The 20,200-nt window shown below is 41.2% G+C and overlaps 2 protein-coding genes across 4 annotated transcripts in view; one reads left to right on the top strand and one right to left on the bottom strand.

Moving 5' to 3' along the window:
- Positions 1–12,938, top strand: part of LOC107169615 (GATOR complex protein Iml1) — a 65,625-nt gene extending 52,687 nt beyond the window's left edge. For 2 of the 3 annotated variants that reach the window (XM_089229964.1, XM_089229965.1), the window contains 2 exons: positions 12,116–12,312; positions 12,724–12,938. In XM_089229964.1, coding sequence (XP_089086090.1) covers positions 12,116–12,312; positions 12,724–12,918 — 392 coding nt within the window. In that variant the 3' untranslated portion in view covers positions 12,919–12,938. Of the gene's footprint in view, positions 1–12,115; positions 12,313–12,723 lie in introns of those variants that run through there. The other variant, XR_016192253.1, reaches the window with a different exon arrangement.
- A 4,544-nt stretch (positions 12,939–17,482) lies between these two features.
- LOC107169614 (zinc finger MYM-type protein 1-like) lies at positions 17,483–19,677 on the bottom strand. Its single transcript, XM_089230046.1, has 3 exons — positions 19,648–19,677; positions 18,724–19,417; positions 17,483–18,546 (listed from the first exon to the last, which is right to left on the bottom strand). The coding sequence occupies exons 1-3, from the start codon at positions 19,675–19,677 to the stop codon at positions 17,483–17,485; spliced, it is 1,788 nt and encodes a 595-aa protein (XP_089086172.1).
- Between the last annotated feature and the right edge of the window lie 523 nt (positions 19,678–20,200).

Genomic DNA, 20,200 nt, shown 5'->3' with positions numbered 1-20,200 from the left:
TCTTTGCAAGGTTCGCAAACTCCCTAAGCCCGGCACCTACGGCTTTGACTCCTGTTTTCACGTCGAGCTTAGTATTTGGGGCTGCGCGAACCGCTGCCTCTAGTGTCTCCAGTTGAGCCATAGTATCCTCTAGCAGTTTAGTGTATTTTGCTTCCGCTTGCGAACGGGACAGTGAAGCGGGTGCAGTTGCCTCAGTGGCTTTCCGGCCACTGGAGAGAGCCTGTTTTGCACCCTCTCCGGCAGTTGCATTACCAGCTCCATTGCTGGCGGTAGAAGCCTGCCTCAGCACTTCTACACTTTTAGTGCTTACGGGTGATGATGACACCTGGGGCGAGCACCGTCCCCCAAACCGCCGGCTCTGGGGTTTCCGAGGCCCCTGTAGCAGTAACATCAAGATTGCTGGTTGTACTCATCATGTATGTTGGTATGTGGCTTGGCCGCCACTGCCGGCGCCAGCCTAGCGTCAGTTGTCTTTGTTTCCGGTCCTTGTGCCTGATCTCCCAGGACACCGGGGGTCGATCGCTCCTCCGGCGGTGGTTTGCGGTTTCCTTCCGTGTCCTTTTGCTGTTACTAGCAGGTGGACAAGACCTGCCCGACCAGTTAAGGTCAGGCTATGTGTTTAGGTCTAATTTAGACCGGGATCACTTTGTAAGACTCAGTTAAGAGCCCGCAAGCCTCCCCGCCACGACAAGGCGGATCCCGTGGGGAGGAACCTAACCTAACCTAACCTTTTTTTTTGTCTTTATCATGGCGCTAGAATTAGAGGGGAACCACACTCTGCCGAGTCGTGAACCTTCCCTCTAATCTATCCATATCCTTTATTAAAGAGAAAACATTACAATAATTTAGTTTACAGATATTGAAGGGCTCTACCCCTTCTGCTTTCACCTTCGGTGCACATTATAATTCTTAACTACGCGATTCGTTAATATAGTCAATTCAGCATTCTTCTTCTTTCCGCCTGCCTCTCTTCTTCTTCTTTTGTGCCCAGGGATTTTGCGACGAATGTTTTCACCGCCAGCCAATTCCTCTTGGACTGCAACATGATTTGTACAATTGATTCCGCTCCGATATCACTTCCTACATTGACTTCGAGGCTCCTCCTCTCCCGCCACCATCTATCACACATGAAAATCGTGTGTTCCGCATCATCGACAGGGGCTTGACAGTCCACGCATTCCGAGCTTGCACGAATTTTGTATTTGTTCAGGTAGTACCCGAAACATCCATGACCGGTCAACATTTGGGTTAAGTGGAAGTCTACATTTCCAAAACCTCTATTTGTCCATATATCTATATCCTTAATGAGTCTTCTCGTCCATCTTCCCTTTTCTGACTCGTCCCATTCTTTTTGTCAATCCCTGTATGTACTTTTCCGTAACTCCTTCTTATTTACTTCAAGGCCACTTTTACTTTGTCTGTATTTCTCCTGCCTTTCTCTAGCCACGAGGTGTGCCGGGATGGTCCCTGCCACCACCAATATTGCTGGTGTCGAAACCTTCCGATACGCCATAGCTATACGCAGAGCCATTTTTCTCTGTGGTCCTAGTAACGTATTTATATTTTTCTGGAATTTTAAAGCTCCTGCCGATATCGGCGCTCCGTAAAGTAGCTGGTTTTGAACAGTAGATGCTATTATTTTTCATTTGTCTTGTTTTGCTCCTCGTACATTTGGTAAGATTCTTTCTAAGGCACCGGCTGTTTTACCTGCCTTAACCGCTGCATATTTAATATGTGATCCGTAACCGAGTTTTTTACTGAGTTCTATACCCAAATACTTAAGCTTTTCCTTCGGTTCCACCCTAATGTTATTGATTTTGAACACTAGTTCTCTGTAACCTCTCTTTTTGGTAAGCATAACGCATTCTGTTTTATCTGCCGCCAGCCTTAAATCATTCTCCTTCATCCAATCGGATATCTTATCTAACGCCTCGTTCGCCCTTTCTTCTAGAATATCGGTTGTCCGTCCCGTCACTATAAGGGCCACATCATCAGCGAGGTGGATGAGTTTCCCTGCACACCTAATAGCTGCGTGTCTAAATCCATATGTAAGAGCTTGTCGTACATAATATTCCACAGGGTCGGTCCGAGAACCGATCCCTGCGGCACCCCACACGTTACATTCTTACTTTTGTCTTCTCCGTATCTTAGTTGCCTATTATATAGGTACTCCCAGTTAGCCGAGTTAAACGCGTTGGCAACATCCAGAGCTACCAACACGCACAGTTCTCTTCGACGCAGCGGACCTGAAGACGCGTTATCCACCTTCTCCATTGCTTTGGAGATGGCATCGGTCGTCGATCTCCCTCAACCTAACCTAACCTAACCTAACCTTTTTTTTTGTTTTTTTTTTTTACATGCAATCGACACATGGGGTGGTACTAACCTAGCGGTCATTTCACCCCCATGAGCCATCATTTAGTGTCGCGCCGGGCCAATCTCCCGACTTAATACCTTACATTTTGATTTACAATTTTTTTTTTTTTTTACATGATGGTGCCCTATGACAGTCTCCTAGTTACTATCTCACAAGTATTTTGGTTATGTTTGCTGTTCTGTCTGCTATCTTGCTATCTCCGTTGTCTCGTTGGCTCTCGGTTAACTTCTCGGGCCGACCGGAGTCCGCCGCCCTAGTTGTTCCCGTTCGTGGCTGTTCCTCAGGTTTGCGCGTTTGTCTGCCTCCTCCTCTCCTCTGCTTCCTTTTTCCTCGTGATCTCCACTATCACATCGGTGATTGTGTCCCAGTTTGCCTTTGAGGTGAGCATCGTCGGGATGAGACTGTTGGGAGTTAAGTCTATGTCCAGCTTCATCTCTACTTCTCTCCTTTTCATGCGCCAAGCGTCACATTTGAATTCCGTGTGTTCGGCATCGTCCACTGGTTCTCCACAGAATCAGCATTCAGATGTTTCTAGTTTTCCGAATCTCTTTAGATCTGCGGCGAAGCAACCGTGACCGCTTAGGGCTTGGGTTAGATGGAAGTTAGTTTCCCCGTGATGGCGGTTCATCCAAGGCCCGATTTTGCCTTTGACAGCGTGTGTCCATCTCCCGTTTTTGCACGTGTCCCATTCGGTCTGCCATGTTTCCAGGATGTTTTCTTGCGGTTTTCCTTGTTCCCTGTTCCTCTTCCGGTCGTGAATTTGTTTCCTTTCTCTAGCGAGCAGGTTTAGAGGGGTGATGCCCGTGATGACTGACACCGCTTCCCTTGAAATCGTGCAGTACCCGCATGCCACTCTCAGGCATATTCGTCTCTGCACTTTTAGGAGTTCGGTCCAGCCTTTCTCGCTCATTTCGTCTGCCCATACTGGAGCACCGTACAGCATCACTGAGTGTGCTACGTTGCTCAGCAGTTTTCTCTTTGTCTGTTTTGCGGCACTGATGTCGGGCATTATGCGTGCCAGTCTTTTTACAATGTTTCCTGCCCTGGCTGCTGCGGTCCTAGCGTGTTGTGTAAATTTCCACTTGCTGTCTATGTGTACCCCCAAGTATTTGATACATTTCTTGGCGGGCACGTGGTGTCCGTTTACGATAATGTCCATTTCGTTATGTGTTCTCGTTTTCGTTATAATCATGGCCTCACATTTTTGTTCGGCCAGTGTCAGTCCTACGCTCGTCAGCCAGTCGTGGGCTACCTTTGCCGCTGAGGAGAGTAAGTATTCAAGGTCGATCGAATCTTTAGCTCTAGCGACTAGGGCGACGTCGTCGGCAAACGCCAAGTATTCCACTCCCGGAGGTAATCGCGTTCGCAGCAGGCCGTCATAAAGGATGTTCCACAGGGTGGGCCCTATCACGGACCCTTGTGGTACTCCACACTTGACGTCTATTTTCTTCTCTTTTTCGCCTTCTCCAAAATGAGAGTTCGGTTTTCTAAGTAGCTGCCGATGATGTTTTGCATATATCCGGGGGCCTCCTTTTCATATATTGCATCCGTTATTGCCTTCCAAGGGGCGGAGTTGAAGGCGTTCCTGATATCCAACGTCAGTATACCGATTTTTTGATTTGGCCTGATGGTGTCCTTCAACGTGTTGAGGGACTCTACAGTGGAGCATCCTTTCCTGAAGCCGAATTGCCTGTCGTGAAGTCCGTCATTTGCGTCTAGGAATTTTCTTAGTCGGTTGTCTATTATTTTTTCTAGTAGTTTTCCAAGGCAGTCGAGCAGGCAAAGTGGCATGTACGATGACGGTTCGCCTAAGGGTTTGTCTCCTTTCCTTGTGAGTACCAGTCTTGCAGCTTTCCACATTTTTGGGAATGTCCCGTTCTCAAGGCAGGTGTTGTAGACCTTGATCAGTGCTTCAGGATTTAGTTTTACTATACTCTTGACGATTTCGTTTGGGATCCCATCCGGTCCTGGAGTGATTTTTGTTTTGAGGCTGCTGGCGGCGTTTTGTAATTCTGCCTTGTCTATCTTCCAATTAGGATGGCTGTACATGTTCGGTGGCAGATTGATTTTCTCTCTAATCAGATTTTGTGGAAATAGCCCGTCGACGATGTGGCGCAGTCTGCCCGGGATGTGCAGCTCTGCGATCGGGGGTGGTCTGGTGAGTTTGTCCATCACGATTTTGTACGGGAGACCCCACGTGTCTTTCTGGACCAGGTCGCAAAGGTTTCTCCAAGCAGTCTCTTTTGCCCTCTTTATGGCGTGTGCCAGTTCGCGCTTTGCTGCTTTGGCGTTTGCTTCATCTTCGGTGCTACCTGCTTGGCCGTGTTTCTTCCTCTTTCGCTGGAAGACTCTTCGGAGGTGGTTTGCGTTGTTCCGTAGCGCGTTTATCTCCGGATTCCACCAATGTACGGATTTTCTGTCCTTCCCACCGCTTTGGCCTGGCGTACGACATTTGTTTATGGCATCTGAGAGTGCCTGTGCCATATGATTTGCCTCTGTGTACTTGTCCAGGGTTCGGGCCAAGTGGTCTGATTTGAGCAGCGTCTCGAGTTTCTTGACATCGATCTTGCGGTTTCTGCGTGTTTCAGTATTTGATGGTCCGGTGGTAGTCTCAAACAAGATATAATAATGATCGCTCAAAGTCTCTCTATCTAGGACTTCCCACTTGGTCATGTTTTGGGCCGTGCGTGGGGTTGCAATCGTTAGGTCGATGATTGAACCTTTATGGAAGGTGCTTTTGTTCCCTTTGTTGCAGATCACTAGACCGGCGGAGTTGACCATGTCACTCAGAATGTCGCCTCTTCTGTCGTTTTTCGGGTAGCCCCAGTCCGCGTGTTTTGCATTAAAGTCGCCCGTGAGGAGGATCTCTGTTGTGCTGATCTTTACTGACCTCTCCAACCTTAAAATCCTTATAGTCCTGGATGGTGGAGTTTGATGACCAGTAGCATGAGTACAGTCTCAGGCCATGTGCTTCTACCCACCTAAATCCTACCTCACCCAGTCCCTCGTTGTCTAGTCTCGTTTTTTTGGAGTTGACTATGGCTGCCTTGCCCAATGTTTCGGCGTGCCAGTTTGCTCCTTCTTCTCTGTTATATTCGCTTGTCAATACGAAGTCTACCGCCTCCTCTGCCGCGACTTGATGCAACAGGGCCTGAGCTGCTTTACAGCAGTTCAGGTTTATCTGCAGGTACTTAATCATGGCTTGTAGGCGTTTGGGCGACGCTGTCTGTGTTTGGCCCTCTCCGCTCTTTTGCGCGTAGGTTTGTTTTGTTTGGAACCATCGCTCGCTGATATGCTATGCATTTTCCACTACCTGGATAGTGGTCTGTTTTTTCTTTTATGTTCTTGCATGTGGTTGCCGTGTGTCCTTTGCCTGTGCATAGACAGCATTCGTCCGTTCGGTCTGCTCCAGTGCAGAAATGCTTCCGGTGTCCGTAACCGAGACATCTAAAACACTTGATGGCCCTTATTTCGATCCGTGCTCTGGTGTAGACCCAACCTATTTTCACTCTTCCTTCTTTTTCCAGTTTGTATGCGTCCGTGCTCTTCATTCTGACTGTGGCTCTTTGAGTCCCCATGTATGATGGTCTGAGGCTCTTGACTTGGATGGTCTGGTCGTCTGTGTGTGCGCCTAGTGCGTGGCGGATGGATGTTTCGACGTCCGTGGCAATTGTGACCGAGCCCAAGTCCTGTATCTCCACGTCTTCGAGTTTGATTAATCCGCGCACCCCAGCTCGTGTGCCAAGATTATTTCTCAGCTCGTCTTCAAGTTCCGTCCTCTTAGTGTCTTTCTTGTTTAGCCTGATAATGATTTCACCGCTTTTGTTTTCAATTATGGTTGACACTTGAGCGCCTATTTTGTCTACTTCTACGTCGTGCTTTATTGTCTTCAGTATTTCGGCTGCGGTTTCCCCTTCTCCTGGTCTGACCGCTATGGCATCTGGAGGCGGAGGCCTTTGTCTCTTTCTCTTGTTGACTTCGGCTTTGTGCTCTTTGGGGCCTCTTTTTGCCTTCCGGGATTTTTCCACAGTCCACCACTCGTTTACTGCAGGAAATTCGTTCGTGGCCTGGTTGCTGCGCTGAGGCTGGTCTTGTGGGTTTTGTGGGTTCTTTAGACTCTTCCACTCGTTTCTAGTTGGTGCGTTCGTCCTGGGTGTCCTGTGCTCGATAGCTTTCTGTTGATGTTTCAGTTATACTTGTTTTGACAACCCATCTAGTAGTTCTCCTTGCTTCTCCATAACCTCGCGGATTTCAATAATGGCTGCTCTGGTCTCAGCTAGTGCCGGCGTAACTGCGTCTGTTCCAGATTTCTGTTCGGATGTCTCTCTGAGTAGTGCTTTTTCCGCCTCGTAGTACGCACCGTGTAGGCTACTGGTGGACGTTTTTAGGTTTTCGGTTGCCCCGGTGACCCGCTCGATGGCTTCCAATATCACTGGGGATTAACTTTTTTCCTTACAGATTTGTAGGTGATCCGTGGCTGCTAGTATGCCGCTGATTATTTTGTACTGCAGCTTGATCGTATGCTTCAGGTTTGTAAAGGCTGCCTGAGTGCTTGCAGGTTACTTACCGGAGTTTGCTGCTGTTAGCTTGCCATGGAGTTTTTATGTGCCTCCCTGGGACACACCTGCCTCAGCACTAGTCGCGTTTGGAGTTGCGGGGGCTAGGCTGGCCACCCCCGTACCCTCGTGGTCGTTTGGTGACGACCTTAATGGGCCCACTACGTTGGAACCTGCTTTTACCCCGGTTCCACCCACTACAGCCGACCCCTGGGGTGGTAACAATATTCCTGTCTTGGACGTTCATATTGGGTTTACAGTGCCTTCTGTCATTTTTACCCTACTGACAGGGGGTTTGCAGTTTTCCTTCAGGGTCTGTTTGCTGGTGTTAGCAGGTGGTTACCGTACCTTCCACCCCCAACCAGCTAAGGTCAGAGGTGGCTCTGGAGGCTCTGACCCCGACTAGTAAAAATCGGGGCTGGTGAGTTGGGTATCTCTTGGCACCGAACGAATTCGGTGAGCCCCCCCCACCGTGTCAAGGTGGGTCCCATCGAGGGGGGAACCTTTTTTTTTGTATGCTCTCCGTGGTCAACTGGGGGGAACCTTGCCTTTCGGTAATCTTACCCCCAGAAGGCCGGAAGCCGTTTATTAAACAACAACAACGTTGGACAGTGGCGGGTCAATCTCCCACTCACTGGTCCTCACAATATTAATTTACACAGTGAAGTGGCTCTATCCCCTCAAAATTACCCTTCGGGCCACATCACAAGTACTTAACTACTAATTATTTGCTGGAACCCGCTGACGTTGACGCTTCTCTTCCTCTCTTACTTTTTGGACGTTGACCACGTAAAAGCACACTGCGTCCCATTTTTCCCGGCTTTCAATCATCGTCTTCACCGCTGTTTCCGGAGTAAATTCTTTGTCCGTACTCACTTCAAGCTCTCTGCGTTGTCTCCACCACCGATCACATTCAAAGATCGCGTGCTCGGCGTCGTCAGTGTGATACAGACAGTCGTGACATTTTGAGACGTCGCGCTTCTTGAACCTACACAAATATTCGCCGAAACACCCGTGTCCAGTAAGAAACTGGGTGATGTGATAGTTTATTGTGCCAAACGACCTCGACACCCATGGTCTCACATCAGGAATTAGCCGCCGTCTCCATCCTCCAGTACCGGTATTTTGCACCCATTCACTTTGCCACTTGTTCATAGAGTCCTCTCTCAGCTCTCGCTTGGTCGGTAGAGTCGAACCCGCCTTCTTCGACCCGTGGACGGCATTTCTCTCCGATACCATGATGTGCAGAGGTAGCATACCTGCCACCACCAAAATGGCGTTCGTTGATACCGTCTTGTAGGCGCACGCCACTCTTTTGGCCATCAGCTGCTGCGGTCTCAACATCTCCCTTTTGTTGACTTCAAAAACTAATGCAGACGCCCATATGGGTGATACGTACAGCAGCTGGCTCTGTGCGACTGACATTAGTAGTTGTCGTTTCTTTTGCCTTGGACCGCCGATGTTCGGCATTAGCCTTGACAGCGAGGCAATTGTTGTTGTCGCCTTGGCCGCTGCGCACTCCAAGTGCTTTCGGAAGCCCAGTTTTCTACACATCTCCACTCCTAGGTAGCGCACGTGCTCTTTCAGTTGCAGCATTTCACCTTCCAGGTAGAAGCTGCGTGTACCCGCGCTTGGTAGTCATCATTATCGCTTCGGTCTTGCTCACTGACAATGTAAGACCTGTCTTCGCCATCCACCTTGACACCGCGTCCAGAGTTGGGTTCATGGATTCTTCCAGGAGAGCTGTTGTATGCCCTGTCGCCACCACTGCGACATCGTCAGCAAACGCTATGAGGCTAGAACTCGACATTCCTCGGATGTTACCTGGCATCGGGATGCGCAGCAAATCATCGTACATCACGATCCATAAGATTGGTCCGAGCACCGATCCTTGGGGAACCCCGCTGGTTACTGCACACCGTGTCGTGTCCCCGTATAATATTGCCCTCTCGCTCAGGTAGCTTCTCAAGATGCACACCAGGTATTCAGGCACTTTCTTTTTAATCAAGGCATCTTCGATATTTGCCCATGGGGCCGAATTAAACGCGTTCGCCACGTCGAGGCATACCATGGCACACAGCTCCCTCTTGTACAACGGACCTGTTCCTGCTTTATACACCACTTCCATTGCCTTTTCTATCGCGTCTACCGTGGAACGCCCTAGGGGGGAACCTAACCTAACTTAACCTAACCCTTTTTTTTTTTGAACCGAAGACCAGGAGGGAACTACGTTAGTATTACTTCCTTCTGGCCTCCATCGTTTATTAATTGATAACGACAATACATATTTACATTGGTCATGTTCAGGGGACAGTCCCCACTGTTCGTGACCATACAACAATTAATATTAAATACATCGTCTTGGAGGACCCTACTCCTCCTATATTGGCCGCGCTGGCCTACAATAAATGTCTTAGCTAATTTGTGATTTTAGATCTTACCCATCGACGATCAACCCCCTTCTCCGTTTTCTTCTCGACCCGGTGTCCTGGACCAGTCGGTCTGGATTCCCGTACTTAGCCGCGTTTTATGCCCCATCTATCTGCTTTTTTTCTCCTCTCCTATTCCTCTCTGCTCATCATGATCCTGGTGAATAGCTGGCTTATTCTCTCCCAGGAGGCCCTGGACCCGAGCATGATTTCAATCGCGTTTTCAGCCGTTAGTTCCGTCACCTCCAGGTAGACACACGCTTCATGTCTCCAGCGGTCCCAAGCGTCACACTTGAACACCGCGTGTTCTGGGCTGTCTGGGGCTTCTCCACATTGCACGCACGCGTCCGACTCCAGATTGCAGAACTTGTTTAGGTACTTTCCATAACACCCGTGACCCGTCAGTACCTGGCTGAGATGGTAGGAGACCTTTCCGTGTTTTCTCCGGTACCATGCTGCGACATCCCTGATGAGGCGATGTGTCCATCTACCGTTTCTTGCCGTATTCCACTGCTCCTGCCAGTCGACCAAGAGTTGTTCCCTGGCGGCTCTTCTGGCAATCTCCTCAAAAATTCTTCTTCTTTCTATTGCTAATAGATCGAGAGGGAGCATACTCGGCACTATAGCTGCCGCTTCGTACGAGGTGGTGCGAAAGCAGCACGCGACTCTCAGCATTACCCTCCTGTATGCAACCATCATTGTATGCATCGATTCGGCAGTTATGTACTGCGACCATATCGGTGCTCCATACAGCAGCCTCGACGTTACCACGGTAGCCAATACCCGTTGGGTCTTCTGTTTGGCACCTCTGAGATTGGGCAAGATCCGGGTTAGGTGCTTCACTGCTTCCATTGCACGTTCTGCCCTTGCGTGTTGTGCGAAATGCAATCTTGGGTCTAGGTGAACACCTAAATATTTCACACATCGACTAGAAGGGAAAGAGTGGGGTGGGAAATCCACGTTCATTGTATACCTTGTATTTCTGTTCGTGAAAACAATTGCCTCAGTTTTTTGGAGAGCTAGTTCCAGGTTGTTTTCGGACATCCATCTCACGACGTCCTGTAACACCGTTTCCAGTCTCTCTTCCAATAGAAAAGGCACTTGGGCCGTGCACACTATGGCGACGTCGTCCGCAAACGCTAGCAGTTCGGTGTCTTCCGGTAAGGCTATTTTAAGTAGGTCGTCATACATGAGGTTTCATAAATCTGGACCTAATACCGAGCCCTGCGGGACGCCGCAGCACACCTCGATAACGTTAGACTTGCCGTCGGTTCCGTCGAAGACGATTCGCCGATTTGTCAGGTACTGGCCCAAGATGTCTCGAAGATACTTCGGGGTCGCTGTCTTCACTAGAGCCCCGAGAATGGACTCCCAGCAGGCACTGTTAAAAGCATTTTTGACGTCCAGGGCGAGCATGCCAACATACTTGTTGGTCGCACTGGTACGTCCTTTAGCATTCTTTATTATGAATGAATATTATGACTGTTGATCTTCCCCGCCTAAAACCGTATTGGTTTTCTGAGAGGTTTCTCGACTTCATGAAGTGCTCCCGTAGCCTAAAAGTTATCAGCTTCTCGAACAGCTTGCTGACGGTGTCCAACATGCACAGCGGTCAGTACGCTGGCGGACTATCGAGTAGTTTGCCCGGTTTGTGCAGCAACACTAGTCTCGCTAATTTCCAATCCGCCAGAAAGCAGGCTTGCCCGATGCAGCTATTGAAAATTGTTGCAAAGAACCCCGGATGCGTCTTGACAGCCATCTTCAGTACCTCACTTGGTATGCCATCCGGCCCCGGAGCCTTGCCGTTTGGTAATCCGCGGGCTGCTGATAGCAGTTCGTTTACCGTGAACTTTGTTTGTTCCAATTTATCCGCACCAATCGTGCTTGTTGTTCTCTCGGTAATCGGTCTGCGCGGGAAGAGGGTGCCTACGATAGCGTCAAGTCGGCCAGGGATTTCCAGTCCGGGGATGGGCTTCCTGCGCACTAACTTGTTAATCACAATCCTGTATGGCTTCCCCCACGGATCCCCGTCTACCTGAGCGCACAGATCCAGTGTTTGTCTTTCGACTCTGCGATTTTGGCGGCCAGGATCTTCCTCTGCTGCTTAAAGTAGTCTCTTTCTGAAGCACTACCTGCCTCGTCTGCACTTTTCCTCTTCCTAGTGTATGCCCTTCTCGCTTTGAGACATGACTTCCGTTGCTCGGCTATGTCCGCGCTCCACCAATAAACTGGGCGTCTCTTTGTGCCACCGCTGGCGCGGGGCATGCACGCGTCGCATGCTTCCGTGAGCCAGGATGTCGCTTGGATACATGCACTCGCAGCGTCATTCGAGGTCGGTGGTGGTCCTAGTCGGAGCTTCTCGTTAAGCTTAACGTAGTCCAACTTTCTGTAGGCCCAGCTTTTTTGGAACTTTGGTTTCTGCTAGCTTCGGAGGGCGTTGATGTTGAAAACTATATATTTGTGGAGGCTGAGGGCTTCTTCATCTAGAATCGTCCATTCGGTTACGTTTCTCACTGACGCTTGGCTTGCCTAACCTAACCTCAGGTCTGAAAAATGTTCTGCACGCCCACCACTGCTATCTAGTATATAATAATAGTATCTAGTTTCTTTAAAAATATTACAGTATCTTGTGTTTTGTATTTAGATACTTTGTTTGAAGTATTTTGCCCAGCTCTGAATATATTTTTATAAGTTAATTAATATTCATTAATTTAATAAATGTAATAGATGAAATCTTTTAAATTTATTCACAGGAAACGTGTTTGTGTTAATACTTTCTGACTTGGTTGAAGAAGCGAAGGAAAAAAATGATTCTCCTGATCAAGTAGTTAATGAATCAGAAGCTAGTAGTAATCAGCAAGAATTACAATTTAGCCCTCACATGGAATACATATCACGACATGTTTATCATAGTTTACCGAAAGAAAATGATCCAAAAATAGAAAACAGGGTTGGTTAAAAGTAACACCTTTTTGATTATTACTTATTGTTATTAAAACAAATCTTCTTGGTAAATTATCATAGTCATACAGAAAATATAAATTTAGTTTGTAAAAATTAATTATTTACTAAACAAAATATATTGTCTATAAATATTCAGTAAAATTATTCTTATTAAAAAATTAAAAAGAAATTGCTCCATGAATAGGATAATAATTTATATATCATATATTATTATAAATACTAAGAACTAATTGATTGCCAAACCAAAAATATTTAATACATGAAATGTGTTATGTTTTTCTAAATAGCCTGATATTATTAGAAGTTTTTAATTCAGTGCTACTGCAACACAGCATATAATATAGTATTATCTGTATAATATAGTGTTACAATTTAATAATATTTATTCTCATTTTAGGTTGGTTTTCTTTGGGCTTGGAATCATATGGTAAGTCGTAGATGGAAGTCTTCAAATCCAGCAACTGGTGATGAACAGTTTCAAAATAAACTATTAGAAGATTTTAGATACTTTTGTAGCAATAAAGATGAACGATTATCAATTTTTTTGAAATCTTGTAAAGAAGAACATAATGCATTTAAACACCAAGAATAAATTAAATATTGCATGTTTAATGTATTTGATTTTATGATGGCTTACCCAAATGATAGATTTTAAGTTCCACTACAAATTAGTATTTTTTTTTATTGTATGCTTAGTAATAAATTATATTTATTAAACAAAATATATTTATTATATCAATAGTTTATTGAATTAATTGTAAACTACTGAACACAATAGAATATCTATGTAATGTAGTAAGTTCATATTGAGTAGATTATTTCTTTAAGTATGAGGTTTTCCATTCATACATATATTTTAGTACTAATTTTATTAGAGGGAATTATGGAAACTTATTATTTATTTTTCCAAATAGACTATTATAGCTTAAAGGGGTCGGTACCGGTAATTTATTTAGGAGTACAATTTAGGCAATTCAATTCACATATTGTATCGGCGGCGCTTGGATTGTGCATGTGTGTGAGTGAGCTAATATTTCGCACTCATCGCGCGGTTATCGGAATTTCATAATGTGTATGTGTGTTGAAGATTACGACTATCGACGCGCTGCCGTGTTGACCGGTTTCCCGTACGTGTGCACAAAGTCGTGATACTCGTAGACTTTGGTCCTTACGGCCGGTCAGCGGCGATTAAATCTGTGGTCTTTTGTGTCGCCAATACTATGTGGCGTACATCGTGCTGTCACCGCAGTCAGTTATACTCCGGACCTGCACGGCTGGTGTACGGGTCTGTCGTTTTGTGCCGTGGGTTTGTGCGTACGTGCTTTGAAAGTTCGTTCTGTCTTATTGTTGTTATTAACTTAACCATTGACGTTCGCCACTGTTGCTGTTCGACGTCGCTGTCGGTAACGACATTAAACATTATTATAATATTGCATGTTATCACGTAGCGCCGCCGATAGCAAACATCGTACGTTGTTGTCGTAGTTGGTGCACAGATTATATAAAACCAGATGGTGCACTCCCTATTCGGCCCATGTAATTCTCAAAAATGCGAAAAATCCAAACCTACCTCAAATCAGTGTCACCATGGATAGGGAAAATAAGGCTTTATAAGAAATTATTGTTTATTAACTACACATCACTGACTTTTTTGACAATGTTCAGCCGTTGTACCACAGATTATATAAATTATAAATACATAGTAATATAATATATAGTACCGAATTACTGTTATTGTTTTGCTGTTCATTGCTCAACGTACGCGGTATGCCGAGTGTGAATTTTTTTATTTATTAAACTTTTTTATTTAATCTTCATTATTTTTTCATTATTTTTCATATCTGATTCTGTAAGATACCCGATTTTTGATATCTGTAAAACTTAGTATAACATTAAATTTCATGTTAAACCATGCCCGTTTAGTTAGCTTTTCGAATTATTTTTTGGACGTAAAATTTAAAAATTAAAAATCGGGCTTCTTTTACGGAATCTGATTTTAATCTTCTCTACCTATAATTTTTTTTATTTATTTATCTTTTGTGTATTGAACTAGTGAAGAACATTATAATAAGTGAGCTTACACTCCTGCCACAGACCAACATTTGTTTTTATTTTAAAAATAATGTATTTCCTCCTTGTCTTTGTGATGGACACAGTAAAATATTTTTAAATTATGTAACAGTCACAATTTCTTGAAATGTAAATAAAAATATCGAAAAAGAGAAAACAAATTTAGTATTTTGGAATAATATGTACAAAAAAATATTTTAAATATTTAAAAAACACTTCTCAAAAAATGTTGGGGAAGTATTTGTGTGCTTAACATGAATATCTGTTAAAAGTTTTAAAAAATACAAGTAGATTTGATAAACATAAGCCCCAAGATTATAACAGACTAATCCATATATTGAATTAAAGATACGCAAAATGTTATATGATTTTTGGAATTCCATTAGCATTGAGCCATTGACGCTCAAGGTACATATAATATAATATTATTATGTATTAAATATTATTTGATACAATAATTAAAAATTATGGTAAAAGTTGTGGTACATTAATTTATTTCTCGTATGTGACCCTACTGATTTGAGGTAGGTTCGTGTTATCAGTAAATCGAAGAAGTGCACCATCTGGTTTTATATAATCTGTGGTTGGTGTTACGTCACGTCAATCGATGCGTGTGACCATTTCATCGTTACCGTCATTATAGCCGAGACCATAGATCTTTTACTCATAGACCGGCCCTCTTCACGTTTCCGCCGTGTCATGATAGGTGGCGCTTTTCGGTTACTGAGTTACTCTGTACAGTAAAAAATAATCGTATAGGACCAGTAGCTGTCCTATTTATCTTGGATATAATATTATCTCGTAATGTTTATGAGTTTTTTCGCGCGTTTTTATAATACGCGTTTTTTAAATGTAAATCCAGTTAAGTGTTCACTTTTAACACTTTTTTTCACTTTCTTTAGTTTATTATATGATATTATATCACATTTTTTTATAATACAGCTATTTAAATTTCAAATTTAATTAATATGGGTCTAAAATATATTGTATGCAGTAACACTGTTTAGTGACAATATTAAACTATTTTGGTTAGTATATATATTAGCATTATTATAGTATTATTGGTACTTAACTGAACATAATTACCTATTTTATCCATTTTATAGATTTCCAACAGATGAAAATCTTTAAAAAAAAATGGATGGACATCTGTTTGCTAAATAAATGTCTAGTTTCATATCGCGTTTGTAGTGTACACTTTTAGAATGATGGTTTGAAAATGAATGGTCTCTTATTATGTCCAAATTCTTTTCCCGTTTTAAATACATCAACAATTTTGGATGTTTCAAATATTAGCAAATTCAAGTAATATTTATGATTATTATGTACCTGCATTGTATAAAAAAAACATTAAACATTATACATTAACAGTACACCTAGCTGTAAGAGAAACTTGTAAAATATAAATTATATTACCTAATATATTGGCTATATTATATTTTTCAAATATTATATATTACCATTGTACAATATTTTTTGATACATCGAATGCATGATGTTATGGTAACACTGATCCGTAAATGGACTACATCATTGCGCAATGTCAGCTTGCGACTATCAATGTATTTAGTATAGGATCGGCCGGTCTATGAGTAAAAGGTCTATGGCCGAGACTTAACAGTCAACAGTTGATACCGGCCGAGGACCGTTCTCCGACAAATGATGACAACTATTTTTTTCTCCGACAGTCAGAGTGACCATCCATGAAAAATAAATGTCAAATCGTTTTAATTATTTAAACGTATTATATTAATTAAACAAATACAATAAATATACTTTATATTTTAAACTACTGAAGTATAAATGCATAACTATAAACAAATGCAATCAAATTTAGTTGGTTCAACAATTATTATAGTTCTATAAATAATAGTAAAATAAATTTAAAAGAATATTACAAACATTAATAAAGACTAGATAGACTTAAACTATATTGGTGGCGTTTCAATGAGGAATTGGATAAATAATTGCATTTTTTCATAACAGTATATTTTTATTATTTTATAATAAAATATAATTATACATCAAACAACTTCCAGCCCTGTGGTTTCCTCATCTGATGTTCATTAATACACAAACAAAAATAATAAATAATAATATATTATGTATTTAAATTTTATTTATATTATAAATGCATTTAGCCATAATAGTATTTACATTTTATTCATATTATAAATATATTTAGCCATGGTATTTACATTTTATTTATAACAAAGATATATCTACTACAAAATTTAAGTTTGTAGAGTCTACAATAATGACAAAAGTAAAAATAATAGAGCATTATAATATTGTTGGATTTAGATGGCCTTAATTTCAAAGATTTTCTTTTTAAGCGGGTTTATTCTTAAAAATGAGCTTTTAAGTTTCAACGATTCAGATTACAAATTTGTTTACTTTTTAGTACAAAATTTCCCTAACGCTAATTTAATAAAAATTATGTTGGTAATGGAGGATATTTGAGGTTATATCATGTTATCAAATTTATGTTTGTCGGAGAACGACCCCCATCTCAGTTGATACACCAGACAGTAAATAAAAACGGTTTATATCACTAGAAAAAAAAAACGGTTTATATCAGTATCATGGAAGAAATGTGTCATATCTGTTCGGCTTGGAATAAATAACAAATTATAGTATTGCTGGCCGCCAAATGGAATAATATTTAAATTTTTATTTTGTTTAATATTATATTATTCATAAATTGGTTAATTATAAATCGACAATAATTAATTAATGTCCACATAGTAGTTTCATATGAGTTTAATATAATGGCATCAAATAGTTTTATTTATAACTTCTTAATCATACATTACAATCATAGGCGGAACTAGACATTTTAATTAGACTGGGCCACTCTCGAGAGTCGAGAGTCATTTTGCACTTAGAATACTCAAAGGAAATAAGAGTGGAGGGCGATAGGGAATATTAATGTTTTTTATTACAATACAAATGTATAACATGAGTATTTATTGATGTTATTTAAAACTAAATTATATCACTTATAATATAAACTTAAATAGTTAAATTTTACATGTAAAATACAGATAGTAAACATATTTAAATTGCTATCTTAAAGTTAAGACTTATAATGCTAAACGGCGTTCATATGGGACCATTCTTTTAAATTCTTCGATCACATCATTAATGTCGACATTTTTGGCCATAGTTTGTTCGATATATGGAAGCATTAAATTTTCCAATCGTCCTTGAGTCATTGTCATCCGTAATTTAGTTTTAATATGCGTTAGCTTCAAAAAAGCTCTTTCACACGAAGCACTTGTGACTGGTATGACGGAGAAACCTTTTAATACTTTTCTATGCTGAAAAAAAATGGTCTCAATACCATTTTCTCGTAACCATTTTAACCAAAATGCACAGTCTTTATTAGTAAGAATATCATCTTTGTTTCGTGCCTTCAAAAGATGTATTTCACTTACAAATTCATCCTTTGATAAATCAAAATGATTTGTCAATAAATTAATGTCATCCTTGTTCAGTTCAAATTTCAACATTTTCCCCACTCCAGTAATGATTGAAGTGCTTTCTTGACTGAAACGTTCGTCAATTCCTTGTACTAACGAATCAATCAATGGATACATTGTAGTAACTCGGGTTTCCTCTTTTTTGGTCTCAAATACAAACTGATTTTGCCAATTTTCATCTCTACGTGCAGGCAGTTTTCTAGGTCTGATTGATGGTATGTTTACGCCATGTTCTTCACAAATGTGCTGACTTTGATCATAAATATCATCATAAAACAAACTATCGGAACGCATATTTTCTATTGCCAAACGAAGACACTTAATCTCCTCCAAAGCTGTCAAAATACTTAATCCGGGATCTTGAAGTACTCTACTAACTTTTACAATCAACTGTAGAATAGGATGCATCAGTTCGAGACAGATAATAAAATTAAAATTTAAGCATTGGGAAATAATACCCTTTCCTTTAGCTTTTATTTCTGGTTGCTTTGTTGAATAATTTATTTCATTAACTGTTTGAATTATAACCGAAAAGTTGTCTCGAATTGCTGTTACAGCTTCTGCCCTACACGCCCACCTAGTTGTTGAAAGGGATTTTAAGGTCTTTAATTCTACACCAACACTTTTTTGAATTTTTTCAAAAACCGCGTGTCTAGATGGACTGCCTTCAATAAAATTATATATTATTTGAACTGTTCCAAAAAAATCAAAAATCATACTATTCTCTTTACGGGAAATACAAGAATCTACAAGTACAAGATTTAAGCAATGAGCAAAACAGTGTACGTATAATATTTTAGAGTTTTTTTCTTTACATCGAGACTGAACTCCAGAAATATTACCTGCCATTGCGGCTGCGCCGTCGAAACAAACGGAAGAAACAGATAGCCAATCGAGTTTTAACTTATGGACTATTGTATTTAAAACATTAAAAATGGATTGTGCATCAGTAGTTTCAAGACGTTCCAAAGAGATAAATAATTCGATAGGTTTATTTTCTACATCATCAAAATATCTTATTACGATTGCCATTTGCTCAATGTGACCACAGTCACTGGTCTCATCAGCCATAACTGCAATCTGTTGACCGTTTAACCTCTTGCATATTTCTTGAAACATCACATTATGAACTGAGGCTATTAATTCATTTTGAATCTTACCGCTCAAATATTGTGCGTTTTTAGGCCCATGTTCTAAATGATTTTTTATAATAGGATCGTATCGTTTAAGTAGATCTACGATTTCTAAAAATAGTCCTTTATTCACACTATCTTCATGCTCAAGATGTCCTCTGAATGAACTTCCGCTTTTGGTTAATACAATTATAACATCAATCAAACGTTTGATGATTTCTCGGTTTTCTAAACGTATTTTTTCACGAGTTGCTAATGTGATTACTTTTTGTTTATCCAACTGAACATCAATGGGAATTCCTTTTTTCAAATGTTCCCACGAAATTACACTATCAATATGACATTGTGACTTTTCGTGTAGTCTAAAAGCTTCAGTGGCACCTTTCCAATTAGTAAAACCTTTCTTTATAAACGATTGATCGATATGACCTTTTTTAATTATATTATTCGAAGAGAATGCTCGACAACAAAAACAAAATGCTGCGTTTATACTTTCACTGTATTCTAACCATTTAAAAATGTCGTACCATGATTTTTGAAAAGAACGAAATCGATCCCCGAATTTTACTCTTGGATAAAGAGATAAATGGACTTGGCAGGGCCCTTTAAGTAATTTTGAGTGTCTTTCTAAACGATCAGATGGTAATGGTAAAGCTGGGTCATTATGTTCGATGAAAAATGTTTGCAATTTCAAATTTTCTGATTGTAAATTTTCAGAGGGCAATGCAATTGCTGTGGTATTTTGAGCTTCAACAGTTTTTAAATTGGAATTAACTGATTCCTTATTTGGACTTTTTCGGATAATATATCTAAAAACCAACCAATATACAGATTTTAGAATACATGTCTGTCCTAAACAATTCTGCATATTATTAAACAATTTTTAAAATTGTTTTATACTTTAAGAAATGCAAGATTAGAATCATTATTAGTTTATAAAATGTTATAACTTGGGCTCGGTTTTTTATGTAATAAAAAAAATCAAAGTATATAAATATTTATGTTCTTATTTTTAGCAAAATATGTATTAAAAAACATGAAATATTTAAATAAAAAAATACAAATTTAAAAACATATCGGTATTTTACATTAATTTAATTTATTTGATTCGATTTAATTCATCTAATCGTATCCATTGTTGTTTTTTTTAGAAAGAATTGGATACATTTGATTTAGATTATGGCTA

Source organism: Diuraphis noxia, unplaced genomic scaffold (genome assembly GCF_037042655.1).
Source record: "Diuraphis noxia isolate RWA-SAM2 unplaced genomic scaffold, SU_Dnox_SAM2 contig0006, whole genome shotgun sequence".
Lineage (NCBI taxonomy): Eukaryota > Metazoa > Arthropoda > Insecta > Hemiptera > Aphididae > Diuraphis > Diuraphis noxia.
The sequence above is the reverse complement of the archived record's forward strand: the minus strand, read 5'-3'. Positions and strand labels throughout refer to the sequence as shown.

Bases quoted from the DNA above. Each gene is read 5' to 3' on its own strand.
- LOC107169614 (XM_089230046.1), bottom strand. From the start codon at position 19,677: ATGACCCAGCTTTACCATTACCATCTGATC. The intron at 19,418-19,647 runs GTTTAGAAAGAC...TCGTTTATAAAG, and splicing joins TTTACCATTACCATCTGATC to AAAGGTTTTACTAATTGGAA. The intron at 18,547-18,723 runs GTAATATTTCTG...ATTTTATTGAAG, and splicing joins CGGCGCAGCCGCAATGGCAG to GCAGTCCATCTAGACACGCG.